This window comes from Camarhynchus parvulus, chromosome 2, assembly GCF_901933205.1.
Source record: "Camarhynchus parvulus chromosome 2, STF_HiC, whole genome shotgun sequence".
NCBI classification, from domain to species: domain Eukaryota; kingdom Metazoa; phylum Chordata; class Aves; order Passeriformes; family Thraupidae; genus Camarhynchus; species Camarhynchus parvulus.
In genome coordinates, this window is record NC_044572.1 from 138,524,482 (window position 1) to 138,547,183 (window position 22,702).

The 22,702-nt window shown below is 43.4% G+C and overlaps 1 protein-coding gene across 1 annotated transcript in view; it reads left to right on the top strand.

Annotated features, from left to right (window-relative positions):
• The first annotated feature begins 14,110 nt into the window (after positions 1-14,110).
• Positions 14,111-22,702, top strand: part of DEPTOR (DEP domain containing MTOR interacting protein) — a 77,937-nt gene continuing 69,345 nt past the window's right edge. Inside the window, exons 1-2 of the mRNA XM_030943477.1 lie at positions 14,111-14,403; positions 14,559-14,654. Coding sequence (XP_030799337.1) covers positions 14,569-14,654 — 86 coding nt within the window. The 5' untranslated portion in view covers positions 14,111-14,403; positions 14,559-14,568. The remainder of the gene's footprint in view (positions 14,404-14,558; positions 14,655-22,702) is intronic.

Below are 22,702 nucleotides of genomic sequence, written 5' to 3' on the forward strand. Positions count from 1 at the left end.
GTCTGGCTGCACAAGAGCCGGGCTGTGCTGCAGTTATGCCAAAAATGCAATAAAAATATACAAAATGCGCAAAACTAAGTAAAATGACAAAACGTTGCACAAACAGGCCCAATATGGAAGTCACTGCCCAGCTCTGAGGCAACATAAAATCATAGACGTGTTTAGGATGGAAAAGGCTTCCAAGATCATAAAGTCCAACCCTTTATCCAGCGCTGGCAAGTCCAGCGCTAAACCATCTCCCTGACGGCTTTTAAACACCTCCGGGGATGGTAACTCCACCACTTCCCTGGGCAAGCCTGTTCCAGTGCCTGACCACCTTTTCTGTAAAGACATTTTTCCCACTATCCAATCTAAACCTGTGCTGGTGCAACCTGAGCCCACTTCCTCTCATCCTGTTACTTAGCTGGGAGAATTCCTGCCTGGCTAGGCTACAGCATCCTTTCAAGGAATGGTGGTGAGCAATAAGGTATCAACCAAACCTCTTTTTTTCAGGCTAAACACCCTCAGCTACTTCAGCTGCTCCTCATCTGAGTTGTGCTCCAGACCCTTCCCCAGCTCTGTTGCCCTTCTCTGGACACACTCCAGCTTCTCAGTGTTCTTCTTGTGGTGAGGGGCCCAGAACTGGACACAGCTCTCAAGGTGTGGCCTCACCAGTGTTGAGTACAGGGGGACAATCCCTGCCCTGGTCCTGTTGGCCACACTGTTTCTGATCCAGGTCAGGATTCCATTGGCCTTCTTGGCCACCTGGGCACACCCTGGCTCATGTTCAGCCACTGTTGACCAGCATCCCTTTTCCACCTGACAGCTTTCCAGCCCCGTGTCCCAAGCCTGGAGCTGTGCTGCTCTCGAAGTTTTTCCTTGACACCAGAGCATGACAGCAAATGTGGAGAGAGGGAGATTGAGGGTCCAAGCCACCACAGTGGGGCCTGACAGTGGGTGGGAAAGCACTGCTGAGGCAGCTGCCTGCACTGGTTTCACTCACCCCAGGTTCTTCTGTCCCTCTGGGGACAGTCTGACCGAGGGCAGCTGCCTGCAGGCTCTCATCCACATATGACCCCTTAGGAAAGGGCTTGCAAAGCCTCCACACAGAGGTTTGTCACCACATGACTCAGGGCTAAGCTTAGGCTTTTGCTGTGGCCTGATGTGGCTACATCTGCCAGAGGAAGCTGTGAGGAAGTGCTCAAGCTAAAGCCACGACACAAATGAGAGGAAGCCACAGGCATGTGTGATTATTGCCATGGAAATAGCCTGCAGCTCAGAGATTCAAGGGGAAGTCTACTGACGTCCTTAAACCATAAGAAAAGAACAGAAGCAGAGGCTCAGAACACAGCAGCTAAGCAGCAGGGAGAGTCAGACTTCTGCAAGGAACAGCACAGGATGCCTCTTCCCTGCCTTGCCCAGGACAACAGGCTCCTCAGACACTCACTGATTTTTGCTGCAGGGCATATTAGCACTCAGCCTGGTAGTGTGTTAGCCCTAGCTGCCTGCTGTGTTCATCAGCTAACAAATAGTTACTCAGTGCTCCTCAGTTATGTCTATCTACTTGCAGAGTACCTCTGTGCTTGGTAAAAGTCTGTACCAAATGACCCAGATGAGGAGATTGTAACCCCTATTATGCGGGAACCAGAAGCAGGAGCTGGTGGGATGGAGCTGGCTTGGTTCAGTCCCAGCCTGGCAGAGACCAGCTGTTGTTGTATGTGACTGAGTCAGGCATCTTCTCTCTTCAGAGGGTGGTGCCTGAGTGGTGCCAGTGGGGCAACTGGCCTTGGAGAAAACTTTGGCTGAAGTTATTAGGCAGTTTCCTCTGTCACAACACTTGTGCAGTGGCTTGTTCAAAGATTTAGACATCAGTCATGTTTTCATGTTTTATTTCAGTTTTTGGAAGGTGGAAATACTGTAATTTTGCACACAGGAAACCAGAAACACTCCAACTTTGGTTAATTTCTACTAATGGGTAGATGCAAACTGATATGTGTATAGCCTTATTTGAGACTTACATTTTGATTTAATGTAAATTTCTTCATGCACACCTCTCAGGTAAACCAGAAAATCACTTTTTACCAAGCAAATTTTGAAATAGTTTCTAAGCTTATTTGTACCTTAATTTGTGCAATTTTCCAGTGACCTTGCACACCTGCTTCTTCTTCTTTCTACTTTTCATTCTGTGAAATAAAAAAAAAAAGTTGTTATTCAGGAGTTGGCATTGTGGTCAGGAACATTTGTAGTAGTTATTAATTTTTCTAATCAGTTTTGTTTATCCTGGTAGTTCTGGTTGAAGATGCTTTGTATATATTTTTTTTTTTTTTTTTTTTTTAACTGAAATGTGTATGCTTGTACTGCCTGCCATCTTTCTCTGCCTGTCCCTCATTTACCCCTCTGGAAGTTGCTGTTCAAGGTCAAGCAAATTTGGCATGTAAATTTCCTAGAATTTTGATAGAAATCAGTGGCTGGATGATGTATTGAAGCCCCTGCTTGGGGGAATGCTTCTCTGATCCCTTCTAAGAAGCCAACTGACCTATCACCAAACACCTGGACATAAATCTATAGAGATGTCTCATTTCTCAGGAAACACCTGGAATTATCCATCTATTTTCACTGAAATTGCTTTAGAGCTGTGACCTGAGAAAAACAGGTTTGTCTAGGAACTCATGAAGTTGGTTTCTTGAGACATGGATGAATCATTTAATGAATTGCACAGAAAATGAGATGATGAACTATCAATGTTGCTGTCAATTTATAAGGAAATGCATGCTATGGCAAGAGAGCTTGGTAGGATCCTGAAATTATTTTATATTGATGCTGTCAGGTTATTTATTTGCTTTGGAGTTGCTATAGCATAAATGAGTTCTGTTTCCAGTTTGAACTGGTCTGGTGGACTGAAGCTGTCAGGGGTCAGGAGCATGTAACATCATGGTACAAGCAGGGGTAAAACTCACCTGTAGGAGAATGGAAGCAAGAGTTGAGGAAGCAGTAAATTCAGCCATGCTGACTTAACTAATCACCAGCTGCTCTTACTCCACCCAGGAGCTCATTGGAGGCCTTAAGCGGCTGCCGTGAGTGTGAGGTATAAGGTGTATGCCTGTCAGCATAAGGGACACCTAGACTGAACTGCCACATAGCCTCTGCATCCTCAGCTGGGCTGGGGACGGGGCAGCAATGGAGTTAAGCCTCAAGCAAGAGAAGCTTTGACGTAGTTTTTCAACTGACAAATATTAATGGAAATTAGTGTTAATAGAATGTGGTTGATGATCATTAAGTGAAGTTAGCAAACAAAAAAAGGATCGTTGAAGATTGTTATAGTCTTGCCTTTGAAGTCCTTGGCCCTGTTGAATCTTTCCCAGAACCCAAACATCAGGGATGTGAACCATTAAATTAATGAAGGGCATCTGTGACAAATCAAATCAAAGAAAGAACTCCAAAGCTCCACAACTGAAACACAGAATGATGAAGCAGGAGATAACAGTGCAGGGTACCACTGTCAGGCTCTAGTCATTGGGTAGCATGTTGGGGGGATGACTTCCCATTGTGATTGCAATTCAAGTGCTCGGGAGCTCTACAGTAAAATGTAGTGAGAAAATAGGGCTGCATGAAATGGGGTATTCAAATGACAAAGATGTACACACTAGAAATTTACAGATGTTCTTCAAAGTACAACAGAAGTAGCTGAGAAAAAAAAAAAGATAAAGCCAGCACGGGAAAAACTGACACAGTGCCAAAGTTGAATATAGCAACACATTATCAACTCAGTGATAATTACACAATTCACAGTTACAGTTCTTGGAAATTATTCCACAAGAGAGGCTCATTTCGATTAAAGTCTCATAACCCTAGTTCAAGGATTTCTTTTTTCAGCTGGAATGCCATCTGCAATATGTAAATTAGTGTGTGTGTTACATTTTCACTCTTTAAATGACAGTTTCTCATTGTCTAGAAATACCTGCCATAGGATGTGCTCATTGTGTTTCAGTACAGAAGGTGACCACCAAAGCTCTAGGTGTGACTAGGGTTCGAGCTCTGAATGCTCTTTCAGCACATCACAGACTCCTGTGAGACACTGGGAGAGTGACTGTCTGCAATGACTGTGTTACATTTCCTTCATAGGAAAACAAGAAAGAGAAAAGACCAAACAGAAAATATCCTTATGCCATTGTATAAATCCATGGTGCACACCTATCCTGGATAATGATTGGCTAGTCTGTCTTAAATGTAAGAACTAGGGGATTACTGATGAAAAGAACAGAAAGTAATGGATAACAGGAGAGAATAAATTTGCACATTGAGAAACTTGGGAGATGTGTGAAAGTCAAAAATTACTGTGATTCACAAGAGTCAAACAAGTTCATAAAGATGTGCTTGTCTCTATTAATCACAATATTCAGGTTTTAGTCATAACTCAGGATCCTAAATAAATTCAGACCCCTTAAATCACCAGAGCACACATGCTTCTGCTCTCCACAGTTGAGACATACTTTAATTTTTTTTTACTTTTTTTTTTGGTGGTGAAACATAAAATAGCAAAACAGTGGCTTGCATATTCACTGTTGCAGACCTTGCTTCATTTGTATTACTGTATTCCAGTAAAACCATCATACCTGATGATGTCAGCCAGAAAAGCACCACAAGGCAGAAACTAATGAGTCCAAGACTCAAGCAGAGAAAATTTCAGCCAATTAGTAGAATAACCAGATAGCTCATTGCTGCCTCAGCTAAGGCTGTCTTGTCAATCTTAACAGGCCACCACGGAGCTACACATATCAGCAAAACACATATATTCAAATTAGGAGAAAATAAACAGCTGTAACCAAGCCTAAATATTCGTGTAAACCATATAATAGCTTGGAGTATCTTGGTGACATATAATTGGTTCTGGCCTTGAAATACTGGAGAAGAAACACTCAGTGACAAAGCTGGAGAGCATACACCAAATAGTCAGAGCTCAAACATGGTCAAGACAATTTGGAAATGACTTTGAGAATGTCGCTGCACACTGTTGTGACAAGCAAGAACCCAGATGCTCATTGCTTATGAGACAACGAGCAATTGGAGACCTGTTTTGTTGTTATGTTATTTCTTTGCAGGGACTGCGTGTGTAATTGCAAACAAAGGCAGAGGATCAGTCATGCAACGCTGATTTGAAGATAAGGTGCGGTAAACCTGAGCAAGCTGGTACCCAGCCTACATTCAGAGCTTCTCCCAGTCTCAGCCAGTCAGCCAGGACATTCATTGCTGCACAGTATGTCCTCATAGTGCAAACACTGGTGCAATGGGTGGGGGAAGGTGCTGTGATCTCTGTGCACATGGCCATGAAAAAGCAAGCTGTTTTTTTCAATAATGTAATAATTACAGGGACCCTTTTAAATTTAGAATATATGTCAGGCAGCCATGTTAGTTCATGCATGAGTACATCATTAAAATATTTTTCTCCCTGTACATCATTTTCTGGGTAGATCTCCAGAGTGCTTCTACAACAGCAAAGCCTGTAATTCAGACTCAGATGATTTTGCTAGTTGGGAAAATTAGCAGCAATACTTTACTGTAGTCCCTAAAATTTAATCATATAAACACCTGCTGCTAGAGATATTTTAAATGGTATTATTATTAATATTGAGGAGTTACATGAGATAAATGCAAATAAATGTAGTTTTAAAAATACTATATAGAGAATTTTGTGGCTAATTTCAGTCTGAAGACCTTATTAATACTGACAACCTAAATACCAGTATGTGTCATCTGGCAAGTTATCCCATCATCTCACTTCTTGACTAGATGCTATCTGCATAGCAGTAACCTCGGAGAGTGGGTAGTTTTTAGTTTATTACTAATTTTTAAGACATTGCTGGGGATACATACTACAAATATATCCCAGCAAACTACATCCTTACACTTTCTGTATGAATCTAAAATAAATAAATAGATTAATGAAATTAATTCAAAAATTATATCCATTTTATGCAAAATATTTTTAAACACCCAAACAGGAAAATGCATCAAGTATTTTATTTGTAGAGAGAATACAATGAAGGAATAGAGTGGCATAGGAAAATGACAGTGAAAAATGGCAAGATGAAAACTTCAATGAGAAGAAGCCAATATGGGAAAAGCTCATGTAACAAAGGGAGCAGAAGTCTTACATGGGAAAGAATAAAATGCAATACAAATGAACACATAAATCATAATGAATAAATGAAATAATAAAAATTATGTCCAAGAAATCTAATGCTGGAATGAGCTGCAGAAGAAATATCTGATTCTGTTACATTCTAGGGTGTTTCTCATGCTTCTGCTTGTAGGGCCTTCTAGTTTCACTCTCAGTCATGATGAATAATGCAATCTCGGGTTGTAACTGTACAAGAATTACCATTTCACTCGATTTTGTCATTCTCCACTTTCTTCCCAATGCTGAAATGTTAGATGAGCGAGCTATACCCTTCACATCTTGCTCCCCAATATACTTAGAAGCCCTTCTAATCCCATGCCCTTTTTAGCCCCAAACCATCAACCTGACATGAAAATGGAAACACCCTGCAGACATCTCTGCAGGAAACATTTTATTCTGAAGATTTCTATCTGCCCCCCTCATCAGGTACTAGGGCCTATGCTTAAAGCATGCCATGTCTATTATATTTTTGGTATTTTTCTGTGAAGATGCTAACCATCTTAATTTTTTTCTTCTGCTGCTTCATACTGGTTATTAAACTCCAGTTTGTTAAGAGGACAACCATTTTTCCATTGTAATCACTGTGTAAATGAGTATCTCAATTTTTTTTACAACTCTGTGAGTATTGAATAGTAGTGAGTTTATCAAAAGGGCTGTCAATGTCTTGAGATGTTGAACAATTTGACATAATGTGGTAGGCTATAACCAGGATAGCACAAGTAATTTTCCATTCACTGGATGTTTTGGCGTCTCAGATCCACAGTCGCTGTTGACTCAGAAAAGTTCACTGCCTGTACACTTAGGAGAGATTCTTGTCCTCTCACCTTCTCTTGCCTAAGTGTTGGAGACTGGGTCATCAGTTTTGACACAGACCTAACCTAACAGGAAATTGCTTGGTAAGTGGATGATGAGGCTGCTCTCATCATGAACTGCTTCAGAAGAGATCCTGTGTGAGGCACGAGGCAAAGTACTTCCCTTTAAGCCCATCTTCAGAGAGCTAAATGAGTTTTCCTCTACAATTTAATTATTGAAGGAGAGAAACATCAAAGGCAATTTAAAAACTTTGAAAGCTTTAATTCAATTTCTAGGCAGGTTCCATTCCTGGGGGAGCGCACACCAGGGTCTGCCAAATTGTGTTATAGAAAAAATACACATTTAGGTGTAGCTGATCCTATTCCATGATGGGGGTGTGCATTAAATGGGCCTTCTGAGATGCTTCTGGGTGAGTTTTCTATATTGACATCTTTAACAGTGACAATTTGGAGGGCTTCTCTCCAGAGAGAGAAGTCAGTGCAGATAGAGAGGGAAGGTCTTGTCTCTCTGACAGTTGCTGTGAAGCCAGTGTAATACAGGAAAAAATTCTGAGGGACTTCACAAAGAAAATTTATTCCTTCTGTCTCCTCCATCATCATGGCTTTATTGCTGCTGTTCCAGCTTCTTTCCCTCTATTTTCTCCAGCTCAAGTCTTACTTACGTTCTTAATGGGATGCTTTTCTCACCAATCGTCCTTTCTTTGCTGGGGCTTCCTGGACCTTTTTATCCACATTTCACCCTTCTTCCCTGTGGGGGGACACCTTGGTGAAATTTTCTTCTTGGACTCAACACTACAGACTGATTTTTACACGTTTTTTTTCCTGCTGAGCTGTTGAGAGCAGAACAGTGTTCCCACTACAGTTCAGCCCTTGGCAATATTGTTTATCAGTTATCTATTTAAAGACACCTGAATTTGGTCTTATGAGAGAACCTTGATATGGTTCTGTTTCATCCCAGTTCTGTATTTGATGCTTCCTTCCAACAGGTTTTTGGCATCCAGTTACCCTGATGCAGAGCTGCAGAAGAACTCTTTCTACACTGAAGAATTCTGCTTCTCAATAGCACTGAAGATACTTTCTCTTTAGTTCAATAGAGGGACTGGTCATAGCTGATCATTTTGCTATATCTCAGCGCAATGTAGATTCTGATTTATTTTAGAATCATGTTCTACTAAGTTAATCTCATTGCTTCAGCACTGTAGGACATCCAGAAATACTTTGAGAACCCAGGAAGTCCTAGACAAATACTTGCAAAGTGCCTTCCTGAAAAAGAATATTGAATTATCCAGTGTTTTACTGACTTTTTAATTTTTACTAGATTGGACAGTTATTTTTGGTGTTCATCGGGGAGGGAAATTTAATGATGGAGTCAAATATGTTTGTGTTTTTAATTATGTGCAGAGATTGTATTGTGTAAAGATCATTCCTTTAAAAAATTACCTTAATTTAACAGTCTTTTTCTTTTGTGGAGCATCGATTCACTACAATTTTCTAATTGGCATTTTCATACTTAAATTCTTGAAAGGGCCACAGGGTGGCAGAGCGATTAAACACTGGCGACAGTTCTTTATGCGGACATGGACACGAGTCAGGCGAGCCAGCGTAGCTGCTGTGCTGATGATCCCAGTGGAGCTGAGCCGTGCCATCGGCTCACCCAGCGTAGCTGCTGTGCTGATTGTCCCGGCGGAGCTGAGCCGTGCCATCGGCTCACCCAGTGTAGCTGCTGTGCTGATTGTCCCGGCGGAGCTGAGCCGCGCCATCGGTGTGTCGCGCTGCCGGTGTCCCTTAGCAGCCGTGGCACTTTGTCAATGTGCCGTGCTGCTGCCTGTGCCCCAGCCAGCTCTGTGAGCCGGAGGAGCGGCTCGGCAGGCGGTGTTCCTCAGGCAGGGATGTCTCTGTGTGCCCCACAGCCTCACCTAAGGAATTACAGGCTGGGACGTGGTGAAGGACAGAGACAATGCTAAAGTCTGAGCAGCCTGTGAGGAGGCCTGTGATTCTGTGTCTCATTCTGTGCAGCTGTTTGGAGTCTGTCAAACTTTTTGCCTCTGTGGCTGCCACCAGAACCACATGTCCCCTGAGATGTGCACGCTGCATGCTTGCACCCACACCCACCCCAAGCCCTGGCTGTGATGCTCACCCTAGGAAACAAAGAGCCAGGTGCCCTCAGGCAGAGTGTGCTCTGTCATGGGCAGCGTGGAAAGAGAAATATTCAACAGGAACTTGTGCTGAGAAGCAGAAATATAGCAAAGGATACTAAAGTGTCTTAGACTGAATCTCTACTCTTAGGTGGTGTCTCAGAGAACAAGAAAACCAACCCATGCCTGAGTGTTCAGGGCTGATCACAAGTCAGTGTCAAACCGCCAGTTCAAGCCACAGTGCTTTAAGCAAACGTTTTAAATCTTGTGGCCAGACATCAGAGTGCTTTAATGCAGAGGCAGCTGGGGGATGGCTTAAGCTGGCTTTTACCACAGAGCTAGAAGGTATTGTCTTCTCATGTGAGAAGTGGTTTAGAAAGCAGTTCCTTTTCAGCTCTTAGTCACACTTCCCAGCTGACTCACAGCTCCCAGTCCATGCATTAGCTGGATATTACTCAAGTCTAGGACTATGATCTGGACTAAACATATGATATAGGTGAAACTCGAGTTGTACAAGTTCATAATTGCCATTGGTTAAAATGCAGAATAAAATAAAGAGAAAACAAACAAAAAGAACTACTGGAAATACATATGAACTTCTTCAAAGATAAACCTGAGGTTTCCTACAGGTTTATAGCTGCTTTTAGGCTTGTAAATATTTTTGTGATGATCAAAATTTGAAATAATTGGAAAATGAATATATGAAATAAGAGGAATTAGAAAATATTCTGTGTATAATGAAATAGGGGGCAGCATGCATTGGGTAGTGCAAAATGCTGGTTTAACAGAGCATACTATCAACTGGAATTATTTGGGTTACAGGACTGATGCGAATTTCTGATATTTCATCTTATTGAAGCTGCTTGTTTCTATAAAATATTTACCTGCTCACTAGAGCAATCACTGAAGCAGGTACCCATCTCTTGGTCATGCCTTAGCTGTCAGTCTGCACAGAAATCTCGCTACCTCTGTCTGGCCTAGTGAGTGTTTGAATATTTAATGCAAAATGGAAAAGCTGTGTAGGGACAGGTTTAGAAAACCCTTTTCAGATTGTCTCTGTATATCTCAGGATCAAAATGCCTTTTTCTCTGCACTTCATCTCACTATTACAACAACTACCAGGTCAGTAACACATGAAATAGGAGAATATAAATAGATATGACTCTCACTCTAGTGCTGAAAAGTTGGACAGATTATGAAAAATTTCTTCTGTTATCTCCATGGAGGCTTTTGCAGGAACTTGGATGCAATAATAGAAAAAGAGAAGTTTAACACATATCCTTATTTTGGGGGGTTTTTGTTTGTTTGTTTCTTTCTTTCTTTGGGGTTTTTTTTGAAAACTTACTACTTGCTAACTTTCCTGTGGTTTATCACAGGACTAAAATTAGCTTGGCCAGATATATTCTTTGAATCACACAAGCACTGATTCTTACTACCAGTTCCTAGCAGATAACTTAAATGGTTCAAACTTAGAGCAGCAATGAATGTAATCTGTGCACTTCCATGTATGGGAAACACTATTGTACATAGCCTGAAAAGAGGAGGGGAGATTGGACAATACCTGGTAGTTCCTATGGTGCCCCTTCCCAGGCCTCTAGTGCTAAGGAAGTCAACCAGTTGAAACACAAAGACAAGGGAGCTCTCTTTGCAAGTAAGCATGGGAATATAGGAAAAAACCTTCACACTCATTTTCCATGAGTGTTGCAAGAGCTACTTAGATAAAAGGTCAACTTAAAAGCCAAAAACCATTTTGTACTTGTCTTTCTCAGCAAAGAGAGTGACCTTTATAAAATTTCTTTATAAAGGAATTTTTAAATTTCATGTTTACATTATGCTGTCTCTTATACAAAAGATGTTAGGGAAAAAAAACCCCACAACCATCCAACAGCTTACCTGCTAATGCCTGAAATGTTGTCCCTGAAATGCTTCACCATCTTTTGCATCTGTGTCATTTTCCTGTTTAAAAAGCTCTAGTCATCCCAGCAAGGGAAAGCCAAACAACTTTATTTGGAACTCAAGAGCAATGCTATAGGAGAAATGAGAAGTATAGACATGAATACTTGTAATTCTTTCATGAGGATGTCTTGTGTTAAAATAAGCTTGCAGAAAATTGACTAGTGAGACTAAAGAATTAATTTATCAAACTATCAGATTAATTTACCAAGTCAAAATGTAGGCCACAGATACAACAGTCTTCAAAGCAGTGAAAGCAATATTCGTATTTCATTATGTAAACATCTAGTGTTTCACCACTTGGGCATTTACTAAATGAGATAAGAAAGTTTATACAACTTACTAACATGTTTTCTAAACCCAGTACTCTAATACAATGTGCCTATTCATGCATGAGCTTCCACCGAGCGTTGTGACCTTGGTGGTTCAAGTGTACTGCCTTATACCTCCCTGCATGCCAGAGAGCCTCTAATGTCATCAAAAGTCACTGGAAGACACTTGAGCTACCCCTCACACCTGTGATACCAACCCTCTAGTAGACCTATGCAGCTTTTGTTACTCTCTTGATGTCATGGAGGATGAGTTTTGAAGTGTCCCAGGGCTCCAGCTCAAAGATCTGTCATGCTTTTGGCTGAGGAATCCTTACTGGTGGCTAGCTACCTCCATCTCACTTAACTTCAGCCATGCTAAAGTAAAACTCAGGTATTCATATCTAAAATGGGCACCAACTTCTAAAATTGATCCTATATCTGAAAAAAAAATCAATCTACTTACCAGAGGTTGTCTCAGAGGGATGCCTCTCTCTCTCTTGCTGTTAGGATTTCAAATTCTGCACATGCTGTCCCACCTCTTAGAGGAGCATTTTAGTCTTCATGACCTCTCCCTTGGGAGGAAGGGTCAACACAGCCTACTTTTTTGTTAGACCTTATGTTCTATAGCAGTCTGTAGATTAAAAACAAGTTGCAAACATCCCACCAGATTATTTTGTGTAGCTTTTTACTGGCTCTTGCCTGCAATGTGACCCTTCAAGGTTATGTTATTACCCCTTTTTGGGGAATGGCAGGCTTGGAGTGACTGATAGCCAATTCCCTCCTCTGGGGATAACTGTAACTGTAAGAAATTTCAGTGTGAACATGTGGAACAAATTACAAATGGGATATCAGTATGCAAAAGCCAACACAAAATTCTATAATCATTAAATAATCCAGTACAGGAATTTGCACTGGCCTGCATTTTGCAAGTTGCAAAACTTCACAGGGAAGGATATGGATTTCAGGCTGCAGTTCCACAAGCACCCTGTCATGACACTGTCACTGAATGAAGACAGCTTCTTCTCCCTCTTCCTCCTCTTTTGTTCCTGTTTCAAGCTGCCAAGGCCCACTCTTACCTTGCTGTCAGCTCTGGCACTCACTGCACCCTGCAGCCAACTGCACAGCTCTGCTTACTAGCTCAGAAGAAAGTTCCCCACTTTCTGTTACTCTTCTGCCTGTTTAGTGAATTGAATTGCAACAAACAGAGGACCTAAAAGTGGGAAAACTACCATGACACATTGCAGATTGTGTTGCCAGAGTCTGGAGGAACAGTGTATCTCCTTTTAACAGCTGTGAATGGATGAAATCAGCCAAACCCAGGTGACAGAGCCAAGGATTTACCCAGAAATGGTCTGCAATGTACCTTCCCTTGAAATTATCTTTCCTTCAGTCATGTGACAAAGTGCTTGATAAAAATTGCTGTGTACATTCTTTGTCTTAAAGATAAGGTCAGATGAGATGGTTGTTTCAATTCTCTTTTTGTTTCCAGCTCTGTGAATCTGTACTTTGTATGTTTGCAGTATGAGTGGAATTAGAGGCTGTTTGCAAGTATTCAGGTTAAATGCATGTCTTCCAAATTTACAGAAAATAATCTCAGGCTGTAGTGCTTACAGTCCTAAGGTGTCCCTCTCTCTGGCCCAAATGAAACGAAGGCAGATTGTGTTTTTCTCCCTTTGCCATTGATGGACCTCTAGTGCTCTTTGAGACCCACAAAAGTGCTCATTTGAAGGACTCTACTGGATTGAACCAAAGGTCCACCTAGTCCTGTGTTCATCTCAGTGGCTATAAACAGATGCATAGGGAGCAGCAGGGAAAGCACATATGAAATGTCACACAAGTGCCTTGTGCCTTGTGAGACCATTATTTTTAGAACAGAGAATTTCCTGAGCTGGATGTGGCTGCTGTCTGCTTAGTAACCCTATGTAGTTTTCTTTTCCAAGTGTTTTTCTCCTTGGTTCTAAGTCCATTCTTTTACATCCAGAGCCACCTTTAGTAATAAATGCCACAATTCTACTATGGGCAATGCAAACAACACCTTCCCATTGTCTGCACTCTCATTACTACTAGGTTCACTTGATTCCTTCTCAGTTTTTCTTGTAGTTCTATCATTTTGGTTCTGAATCGATGACAGTATTGCAAGTGCTCTAGCAGAAACAATTTCCATGCACAAACGGTATGTTCAGACAGATATAAAGGCAATGAGTAGGCAATCAAGGTCTTGTATGTGTTTGCAAATGAAAACCATGCTTGGACCACTGCAGAAGATGCCTCCTCCTGGACTTTTTTAAAGAAAAGGGCGATTTTTTCTCCCCATCAAAAATGTTGACAGTATTCGTGACCTTGCAATTTATTTCTCGTTTCCAAGACAAAATGTTCTTCTGCCCTCAAGAATTCTGCATCCTCTGTCGCCTGGAGACAAAGAGTTGATGTGAGCAGGGGACCAGGGTTTGAAAATAACCCCTGGGTGGCAGATAAGCGGAAATGTGGACAGCAGGAGGGCAGTGACAGTTTTTGAGGTTGAAACCCCAGATCACCAGCTCCCTTTCTACTACCCGTCCCGCGCTGCATCTCCGAGGATCGCTGCCAAGGCACAGCCCGCACTACCTGAGCGGGCAGCGGTCGCATCTCCTCCCGCGCAGTCGGATCGTCTTCTCCCGAGCTCACTGCTCCGCCGAGCAGCCCCGCGTTGAAGGGAGGACGCGGGACTTTGCACCCTCGGGAAGGAGCCACGGGCGGGGAGCGCTGCGCTCCCCTGTGCGCGGCCGCTTTCCGCCTCCCGGGCCGGGGCTGGCGGGGCGGGCAGCGGCATCAGCCGCTTGGCTCGCAGCCCCCGGCGGGGAGCCGGCCCCTTCCCGCGGGGGCAGCGCCGACCCTGCCGTGCGACAGCCGGGGGGGGCCGCTGCTGCCTCGGCGAGCCCGGCTGCGGCGCGGCGGCTGCAGCCATGTGTTTCTCCGCCTGCCAGTGACACAATAACACGGGAAGCGGCGGGAGGGATCCGAGCCCGCCGAGGGGAAAAGCGACCTGAGGCGCTCAGGTGAGCCGGAGCAGCAGGAGGTGGCTGTCGCTGCCCACCACCCCCGGAGAGCTCCGGAGCCGGGCGGGAGGCGCCCCGGAGCTGCCGGCGGGGACAGAGCGGCCAGGGGGTAGCGAGTGCCGGTCCCCCCTCACCCGGCGGTGCTGTGCCCGCAGGCCGGCGGCGATGGAGGAGGGCATGAGCAGCATGCAGCAGAAAGCGGCAGAGCTGGAGCACATGGCCGAGGTCCTGCTCACCGGCGAGCAGCTCCGGTAAGCGGTGCCTTCCTCCCGCTTTACCGGGGACGCGTACCCGGGGTCAGCAGCAGCCCCGCTGACGGCGGGAGGGGGAGGTTTGGGAGGCGGAGGGCGAGGGTCTCTCCCCGCGGACTTTCTTTGCACCGGAGCACCTGCCCTGCTTCCATCGCGGCCCCGGGCTCCGGCCCCGCTTCCAGCGGCCACGAGGACGAGGGGCCGCAGCGGCGCTGCGAGACCGGGGAGGGGAAGCTCCGCACGGGGGGTTCTGCCGCGGCACCTCCGCTCCCCTGCGTGGAGCAGGAGGCGGCTGGGGAGAGGCTGCTGCGTCACTAAAGGCATCAAACGCTGCAGGAGAGCGGCGTCTTTAACGATTAAAACCCCAAAGAAACCATAAGAGGTAAAGTGTCTCAGCGCCCCATGGAGAGCCAGGGCGAGCGCGGGGCAGCGCTCCCGCACAGCCCGGCCGGCGCTGGCAGCGGCGCCGGGCACTGACCCCGCAAAGCTGCGCCTCACTCCAAGGGACTGTTTTTATTTTGCATCAGCTGGTCCCAGCAGATGGATGGGGATCCCTACTGTCAGTGCCAGCAGCAATTAACAGTGCTGTGTGAGGAGTTGTGAGCAGCACAGGAGCCTTGAACAAAAATGCCTGACTCAGTTAATTTTTAATTCTGTGGTGTATGCTGGCTATGTGTGCCAGTTGTACCTATACAGTGCAGAGGAGAAAAAGTAATTTTAATAATGTCGGTTTGGTGATGGACCATCTTGTGATTCAGGAAGAAAAATCTCACTATAATGTGTTATATAAGTAACTAGAAGGGGATAGTAAAAATATTTTCTCAGTAGTTTTTCTTGAATTTTTAAAAACTTTTTTCTCAGATGCCAGACAAACTCTGGAAAGTGTTAGAAATGTTCCCTGCTTTGGCAGATGCCATCATTGCTGCTAGTACAGACACTGTTACTGTTTGCATCCACAAATTAAGGAGAAGTGCCACTTTGTGATGCACACCAGTGATACTCCTGTTTGGCAAGTAAATGTTATTTTGGTGATTTAGCAGCGGTACACACCAGTGCCCCCTCCAAGTTTGAGATTCTGCTTCAAAGTAGTCTTTAGGGTGACAGAGTATACTGGCATGGGTCCTGCATGGCGGATTTGTTGCAGAGTTGAGCATTCAAGTGTCAGATAAGAATTCTGTTGTTCCTAATTTATGTTACTAGAAGTTGAAGATTTCAGGCTAGCACAAAATTTCTATAAGGATCACATTAATCTTTCTGTATACCTCATAGTTAAATGTAAAAGCAAAAGCTTTGCAATCTTTCCCAATGGAGAAACTGAGGAAATGTTATCAAGTCTGGCTCCTAGAATCAGCTCATCTGTGTTGTTATCAAGAATTACATTTGTCATTATGTTTATTAAGGTATTGAAACACAATCATCTTTTTGAGCAAGATGATTTGCAGATACAAAGTAACTATTGCCCATCCTGTGAAGTTACCTGCAGACATTTCTTCATGAATCTATAAGAAGTGGCTTAGATCTGCTTGGACTGGGAGCTCATGAGCAAGTCAGTGTGCATAATGTCTGGCTGCTGCTGAGCAGGGAGATCCGCTCTTCTTCTGGCCCTTTTCCTTCTACCCAGCAGTAGTCCCACCTCTTTGTGCCTGCTCAGGTACTTCTTGGACTTCTTGAAAACAGATCCACTGTGGTGATTTGGTGTGTAGGTTGGTTCTCTGATCTGCTGACTTCGAGAAGCCACAGAAAATAGGTGTTGGGAATGTGTAGCCAGGAGGAAGTGGTTGTGGTGGAGAAGACACGAAATTTCGATTTGGATAGCAGAGAGCTATTGGGTCAGCTGGAACTGTATTGTGAAACTGCACCCAAAATTGTCTGCTTCCCCCCAGTTTTTCTTAACTTCATTCTGTTTCTCTGTGATATTTCTCTGGGATATTCTGTGCAAAGGACTTGTATTCTTCAGTTTTCCAGGCAGTAAAAGCCACAAATAAATGATAGAAGACTGGCTGGCAGACAAATTTTAGCCAACTCTGCGTTTAAAGTTTCCCTTTTCCTGTCCAAGATAAGTATATAATTGTTAATGCAAAATGAAAATGTGGAGTGTTTTCAGGATCAAAGACAGTTCATATCAGCAGCCTTTGGGGCAGGCAAACAGATGATGGAAAACCAGCACACACGTGCACTCAAGGCAGCATACTGTACTCTATTCTTAGTGATGCTTACAACGGCAAGATTCCCCAGCGGGATTGATGCAGCCAGACAGGTGATTATGTGTGTATTTGGGTGAAAGTGCATGCAAGATGAGCACATAACTGAGGAGTAAAAGTGTAAAATGAAACTGTGAGTGCGGTATTACTTACACAAACCCAACCGAATGGAGGTATTTAAAGCACTCTTATACTAGACCAAACAGCACATGTGTCTAAACTCAAATACTTACCAGAGCTGCTTGATTTAAATTCCTTGCAGAGTTCCTAGTGCCTGTCTTTCTCTGGCCTCACGCGTTGCCTCACAGCTCTCATTCCCATGGGCTGTTGCATGTCTGTCCTTCTCTGGCAGGGATCTGATGCAGTGAGGGTCAAAGTTGTCTGAGCAGCACCTTGGCAAGCCTGGCTTTGCACACTGGCAGAGCCTGTGGTGGGAATGGAAGCCCTGTGCCCTCTTCCACTCCCTAGACACGTGCACAATGGCTGGGGGAGGGAAAGGAGTAGGACAAAGAGTTTTTTCCTTCTCCTTGTTCCTGTCTCTTGGTTGCTTGTGATGTGTGTTTTGCCTTTGCAAGGTCAGGAGCCTCTGCCCTGATGTGTGCAATGTCAGCTGGCGCCCAGGAACTTGCTGCTGGCACAGGCTGTGATGTAAATCCTGGCCCATGGGTGAGGTGATTTATGGAAAGAGAAATAAGAGCTGTATGTTGAGCTGTATGTTAGATGACATGGTAGATTTTTACATCCAGTGTGTCCTTTGCCTCTATACCCAGTAGCTGTCTGAGCAAATACCTAACTCTTGCTTAATAGAAACATATCTTTTAAAGTGAGGACTTAAAAGTTTGGCTCTTGGTGAGCCTTTAAATCATGAAGCTGACAGCTGTGAAGGAAAGCTGAAGATTTCAGCAGTGTGGCACACCAGCACAGACCCGTTGGCAGTTTCTGTTGCCATGCAAGAGATTGGCAAGAGCAAGGGGAAAGCTGGGCTGGGCATGACACGGCTGTAAGCTTTGGCACCAGTGGTCCTGCAGGGACAAACTGCAGACTCTGGCTGTCTGACAGCTCCAGCCACCCAAAATCTCAGCTCTTCCCTTTGTTTGGCTGCAGAGACCCTACAGGTGTTCAGTGGTGAGCTCTCTCTTCTCAGGAGGTTGCAACAGCACTGCCCTTAAAATGCTTGAGAGGATCACAGGCCTTCAGATTCCTCAGGACTGGGAGAGCCCTTGGAGGCCTCCACCCTGCTACATCCCTGCCTGCAGATCTGTCCCTGCTACAGCCCTGGGCCAGTGAATGTCCCTGAGCTTCCCTGGCCTTGCTGGGAGTGCCTGAAGGGAGGTGTCACATTGATAATCATTCTTGGAAGCTTAATAAAGGCACTACTGAAGTTGTTAAGAATTTTATCAGAAGCAGAGCAATTCCAAGCTGATTTCTCTCACAGTTGACGGCAACAGGTTGTTCCCATTTCAGCAGTGTTTGGCAGAAGGATTAAAGTATTATGTCTGGGTTTGAGCACTGACTTGGATAGAGCTGATCTTGCCCTCTGGCAACCAAAAGCAGTTTCAATGGGCATGTTTTGATATAGATGCTTGTTGCCTGTCTTCCAAGGTAAGGGTGTCTGAAATCTCCTCATCTGCTAATTATTTCTTGATGCCAGATTGTCACCAAAATCTTGTGTATCTCCCAAGAGTCCCTCATTTCTTGCAGTAAATGTGCCTAGTAATTCAGGAATCCTCAGGCTTCAATCAACTGAACAGCAATATTTAAACACCTCTTATTGCCATTGTATATGGTGTACAGTTCTCTGTAGTAGGTGTAACTTCAATGACATTTAATGTCTCTGCAGACTTTTGGATCCCTCTTTATCATCAGTTTTCACAAGAAACTACATCTTTCCCTATCCATACTTCTGTTAAATAGTTGGGCAAATACATATGTTTTATTTATACACACTTCTCTAGATGAGGCAGTGATTTTGATAGAATAGTTTTTATAATCAGCATCATCTTTCTACTTGGAGAAATATGGAGCACATTTCTTAGAGATTTTTCTTTTGTTTTGGAAGAGACAAAAGTTTCAACAGAAATTTATTTCCCTTTTTGTCAAAGTTGGTGTATGGATTTTGATTCACAGAGTTAAAGGTTTTACATGATAAACAGCTACACATTTTGAAGCTGTAAGACAAAACCAATTTCACTCATCTTCCAAAAGTTTTACTTCAGGAACCTTATCACTTTCAGAAGCCACATTGGAGTGCATAAATTTCAGAGTCATTAATTTGTGAAGGATGGCAGCACCTACAGGTTCATAGCTTTTTTCTTATTCTGAGCAATAAACAGTCAACATTTTTTTCATGGTGGTAGGATTGAAAAGTTCATTAGCACTGTAAGGTGCAGAAAGCCCATGGCACAAAACAGTGATAGTTTCTAGACCAATGATATCAAAAGACTCTTAGTATTAATGTATTGCTGTGATACAGGATTATATAAACTGTACAGTTACAGAATTTATTAAATGCCATCACTGTGTTTGAAAGTGTGTTAAGACTCTGTTGTAAGCTTCGACTCTAAAAGGATTTGAAATATATAATTATCTAGAGGTCACTTATTCTCAAGTGATAAAGATGTTAAACTAACTAAGTGATAAGATGTTAAACTAACATCTATGCCATTTGAAGACCTGACAGAATCTCTTAAAGTGAGATTTTGTAATCTGCCTAAGACAATCCAATTTTGTACTTCCTCCTCAGGGAATGATTGTTTTTCTATCCCCTGAACATTTTTTTGCCACTTCCTTAATTCTTCACCAGTGGAGAATTTCCAAGAGCTGATTGGGTTCAAAACTAACTCTGAAAAAAGTAGTTTTCAGTTGTCTCACTTGAGAAGACCCTTGTATGCTCATTTCTTCAGCGTGGATAGAACACAGAGATTACATCATCAGATCTCTGTGGAACAGACACCTCCAGAACTCTCTGTACAAATAATTTCCCTTCCATCAATTTGTTTTCCAGAATCAAGCAACCAAAAAATTATAATTTTTCTTTGTAAGGTTTCACCATTGATACATTGAAAGATCAATGTATCACCAGTGATACATTGAAAGAAAAGATGTCAAAGTGAAGGTTGGTAAGGCTGCAAAATGAAGTGTTCTGAAATCAGGTTTCCCACTAACTCTATCACAACAATTTCAATTACATATTTTTATTACATGTGTATACTATAGATTATTATGTGTATACTATAAATTATTTAATATTTTTTTAAAAAGTGTTTCTCAGATTTATATGTTCATTTTTCTAGAGTCTTTGATTCTTGATTCACCCTTTCATGTGAATCTTGCCTGTTGGTACTAATTCTAATGACAAACCCCATCTGTATATATATATATGTATGAGATTTCTGGGCCAGGAATTTCAATTTCTCATGTCCATCAGTAAAATCTGGGCTATTCAATGTTTCTAGAAATGAAGATGTAAGGCTTTGTTTCCTTATTTCTTTCCTTGTAGCTGTGCCTTTTAATAATTCAGTTGTTGCCCTCAGCAGCTTTCCTCAAGTGCAGCTCAGAGATCAAGTAGTTAACAACGCATGTGCAAATAGTGATCGTTCTTTCACTGTGTACATAAGAAGGCAAATGTTGTATGAGTGGTTTGTGCTGTATATTTTATGTATTCCATTCCAGATAGAGTCAATAATTAACTTTTGTCTCAGGTTAGCAGAGATCGGCAGGCGGTTTGATGTGTATGGCATGTGCAAGAATATTTTTTATTTATTTTATGTTAGAGGAGTTGCCTATGAAAAAGTGAAAGAAACTTGTTTCAATGTTGATGATCATGCAGGGAAGGCAGAATGAAAGTGCCAAAATTGATCTAGGTTTGCATTTATTACATGAACCCTGCTTCTGTGGGAGCAGTGGCCATAGGCTGGCACCATGACAGAGAACTCTTCCTTATCACTTGTCATTCTAATTTTCTGTTTGTGTAGCACTAGTGCCTAGGAATTTGAGCTGTTTATCAGGTCCTATCAGGGGTAGCTGCTGTATGCTCTGAGGAAAAATAAAGCCCTTGCAACACAAATCTTGCCTGCGGTTGTTTGTAGTGTCTTGCAGCAGTGGTGGGTTCTGGACAGTGAGGGATGGTCTGTAGGGATTCTGTCAGGACTGGGATTTCTGGTTTGGGAGGTCAGACCTTGAGCCCAAGAGTGGCATCCTGAAAGCGTAGAGAAAAACAACTCCCAAGTGTGGAGATATATTTTAAACAATTTTAATGCATAAACCACTGGAATTAAATAGGTGTTCTTGCCTTCCAGTTCCCTCCTCTGTGTTTCCCAGTCCTTTGGACTGGCTTAAGCACCTCTGGACCATCACCATGTGGTGACCTGCACTGGAGGAATGATCAGCAGAGCTTTTGGAAGGCTGGTATTTCAGTTGGGTCAGTTTTACAAACCAACTTACCACATGACCACAAAAAAGCTTTCTCTGAAGAAGTTCAGGGGGAGAAATGGGTGCTGGCTTCCCCCCTGTCACTGGAATACGCACAGTTTGAGGCTGTGGTTTACTGATAGAGCGGATCCAGCTGCAGGCTGCTGCTGCCCCGCTCTTATCACTTCCCTTGCACTTCGCACTGGTGTTTGTCTGGGATTAGAAGTTCAGGGAGCTGAAGCAGCTGAAGCCAAATAAGAAAAATTTAACTTTCTAAACAAGTTCAGTGTGAAGTCACACCAGTGCCAACACTGGGGTGAAGGAGGCAGTGGAAACACATGGTCAAGTACCGAGAGAGGGAATGGTGGCAGCAGCCACTACTGGGTTTGCTTGACCACCCCTCAGGGTTTAATTTGCTGGATTCCCATTAAAAAATTTCAGACTCCGGTAGAAGACATTGTAAAAATGGTGTTGAGTTTAAAATGCCCAATGTACATGCTGTTATTGGACAGGAAGAGACTAAGTTTGACAGTGTTTTTTTCCTTTCAAGGCTTTTACCTTTACTTCTGCACTCTTGTCATCACAGTATTGTATGTGAATGGACGTTCAAATACTGACATTTCATGTGTTTTGAAATTTGTATGCTGCAATTTGCATGACCAGCTTTTCACCAGTGTGACAGCACTACTTCAGGCCAGGCAACCCTGGCCTTAATTATCAGCCTTTTACAGTTTTCATACTTTAATCTTAGCAGTGCCTCAATCTAGTAAATGTGTTCAGACCTCAATGGTGCAGTTGCAAATAATTAAAAAATGTTTCTGATTGCACTTGCTGATTCAGAGCGAATATAGAAGAACATTTCCACATCACAAGGCTGTAATTCTCCATTTCCTTGCAATTGTGTGGTTGGGTCATGGGCTACCACAGCTGTGTCACAGGGATTTGCAGGCAGATGAGAGTTTTCTGGTTTCTCTGAGGAGCCAGGGGAAGGTCATGCTGTGGGTTTTAAAGATTATTGATTCAGTGTGTCTGGCTACTGCTGCAGAAAGGAGCAGCCCAATTCCCTTGGACTGGGGCTTCTGCTGCATGGCTGGTACACTGCATTGGTGCGTGTCTGAGCCCATGGTGAACAGTCTGGGGGGCTCAGCCAGGGTGTCATCCTGTCATCCAAACTAGTGCCGATGACTGTGCAAGGGGTAAGATCAGCTGGCCTGAGATCAGGGGATGGGGACCCCACAGTGAGATTGTCTTCTCAGGGAATCAGTTCTTGAAGTAAAAAGTACAGCTCTGCCAGGCCACGAGCCCCTTCTCACCCCCGTTCTTGCCCTGCTCAACCCTTGTTTATATGTCAGGTTTTTGGCAGAGATCACAGCAATGCCAGACAAGATTTGGTGACTCCATCCAAATGGGTCTGTGGCTGTTTGGGTGAGCGTGCCT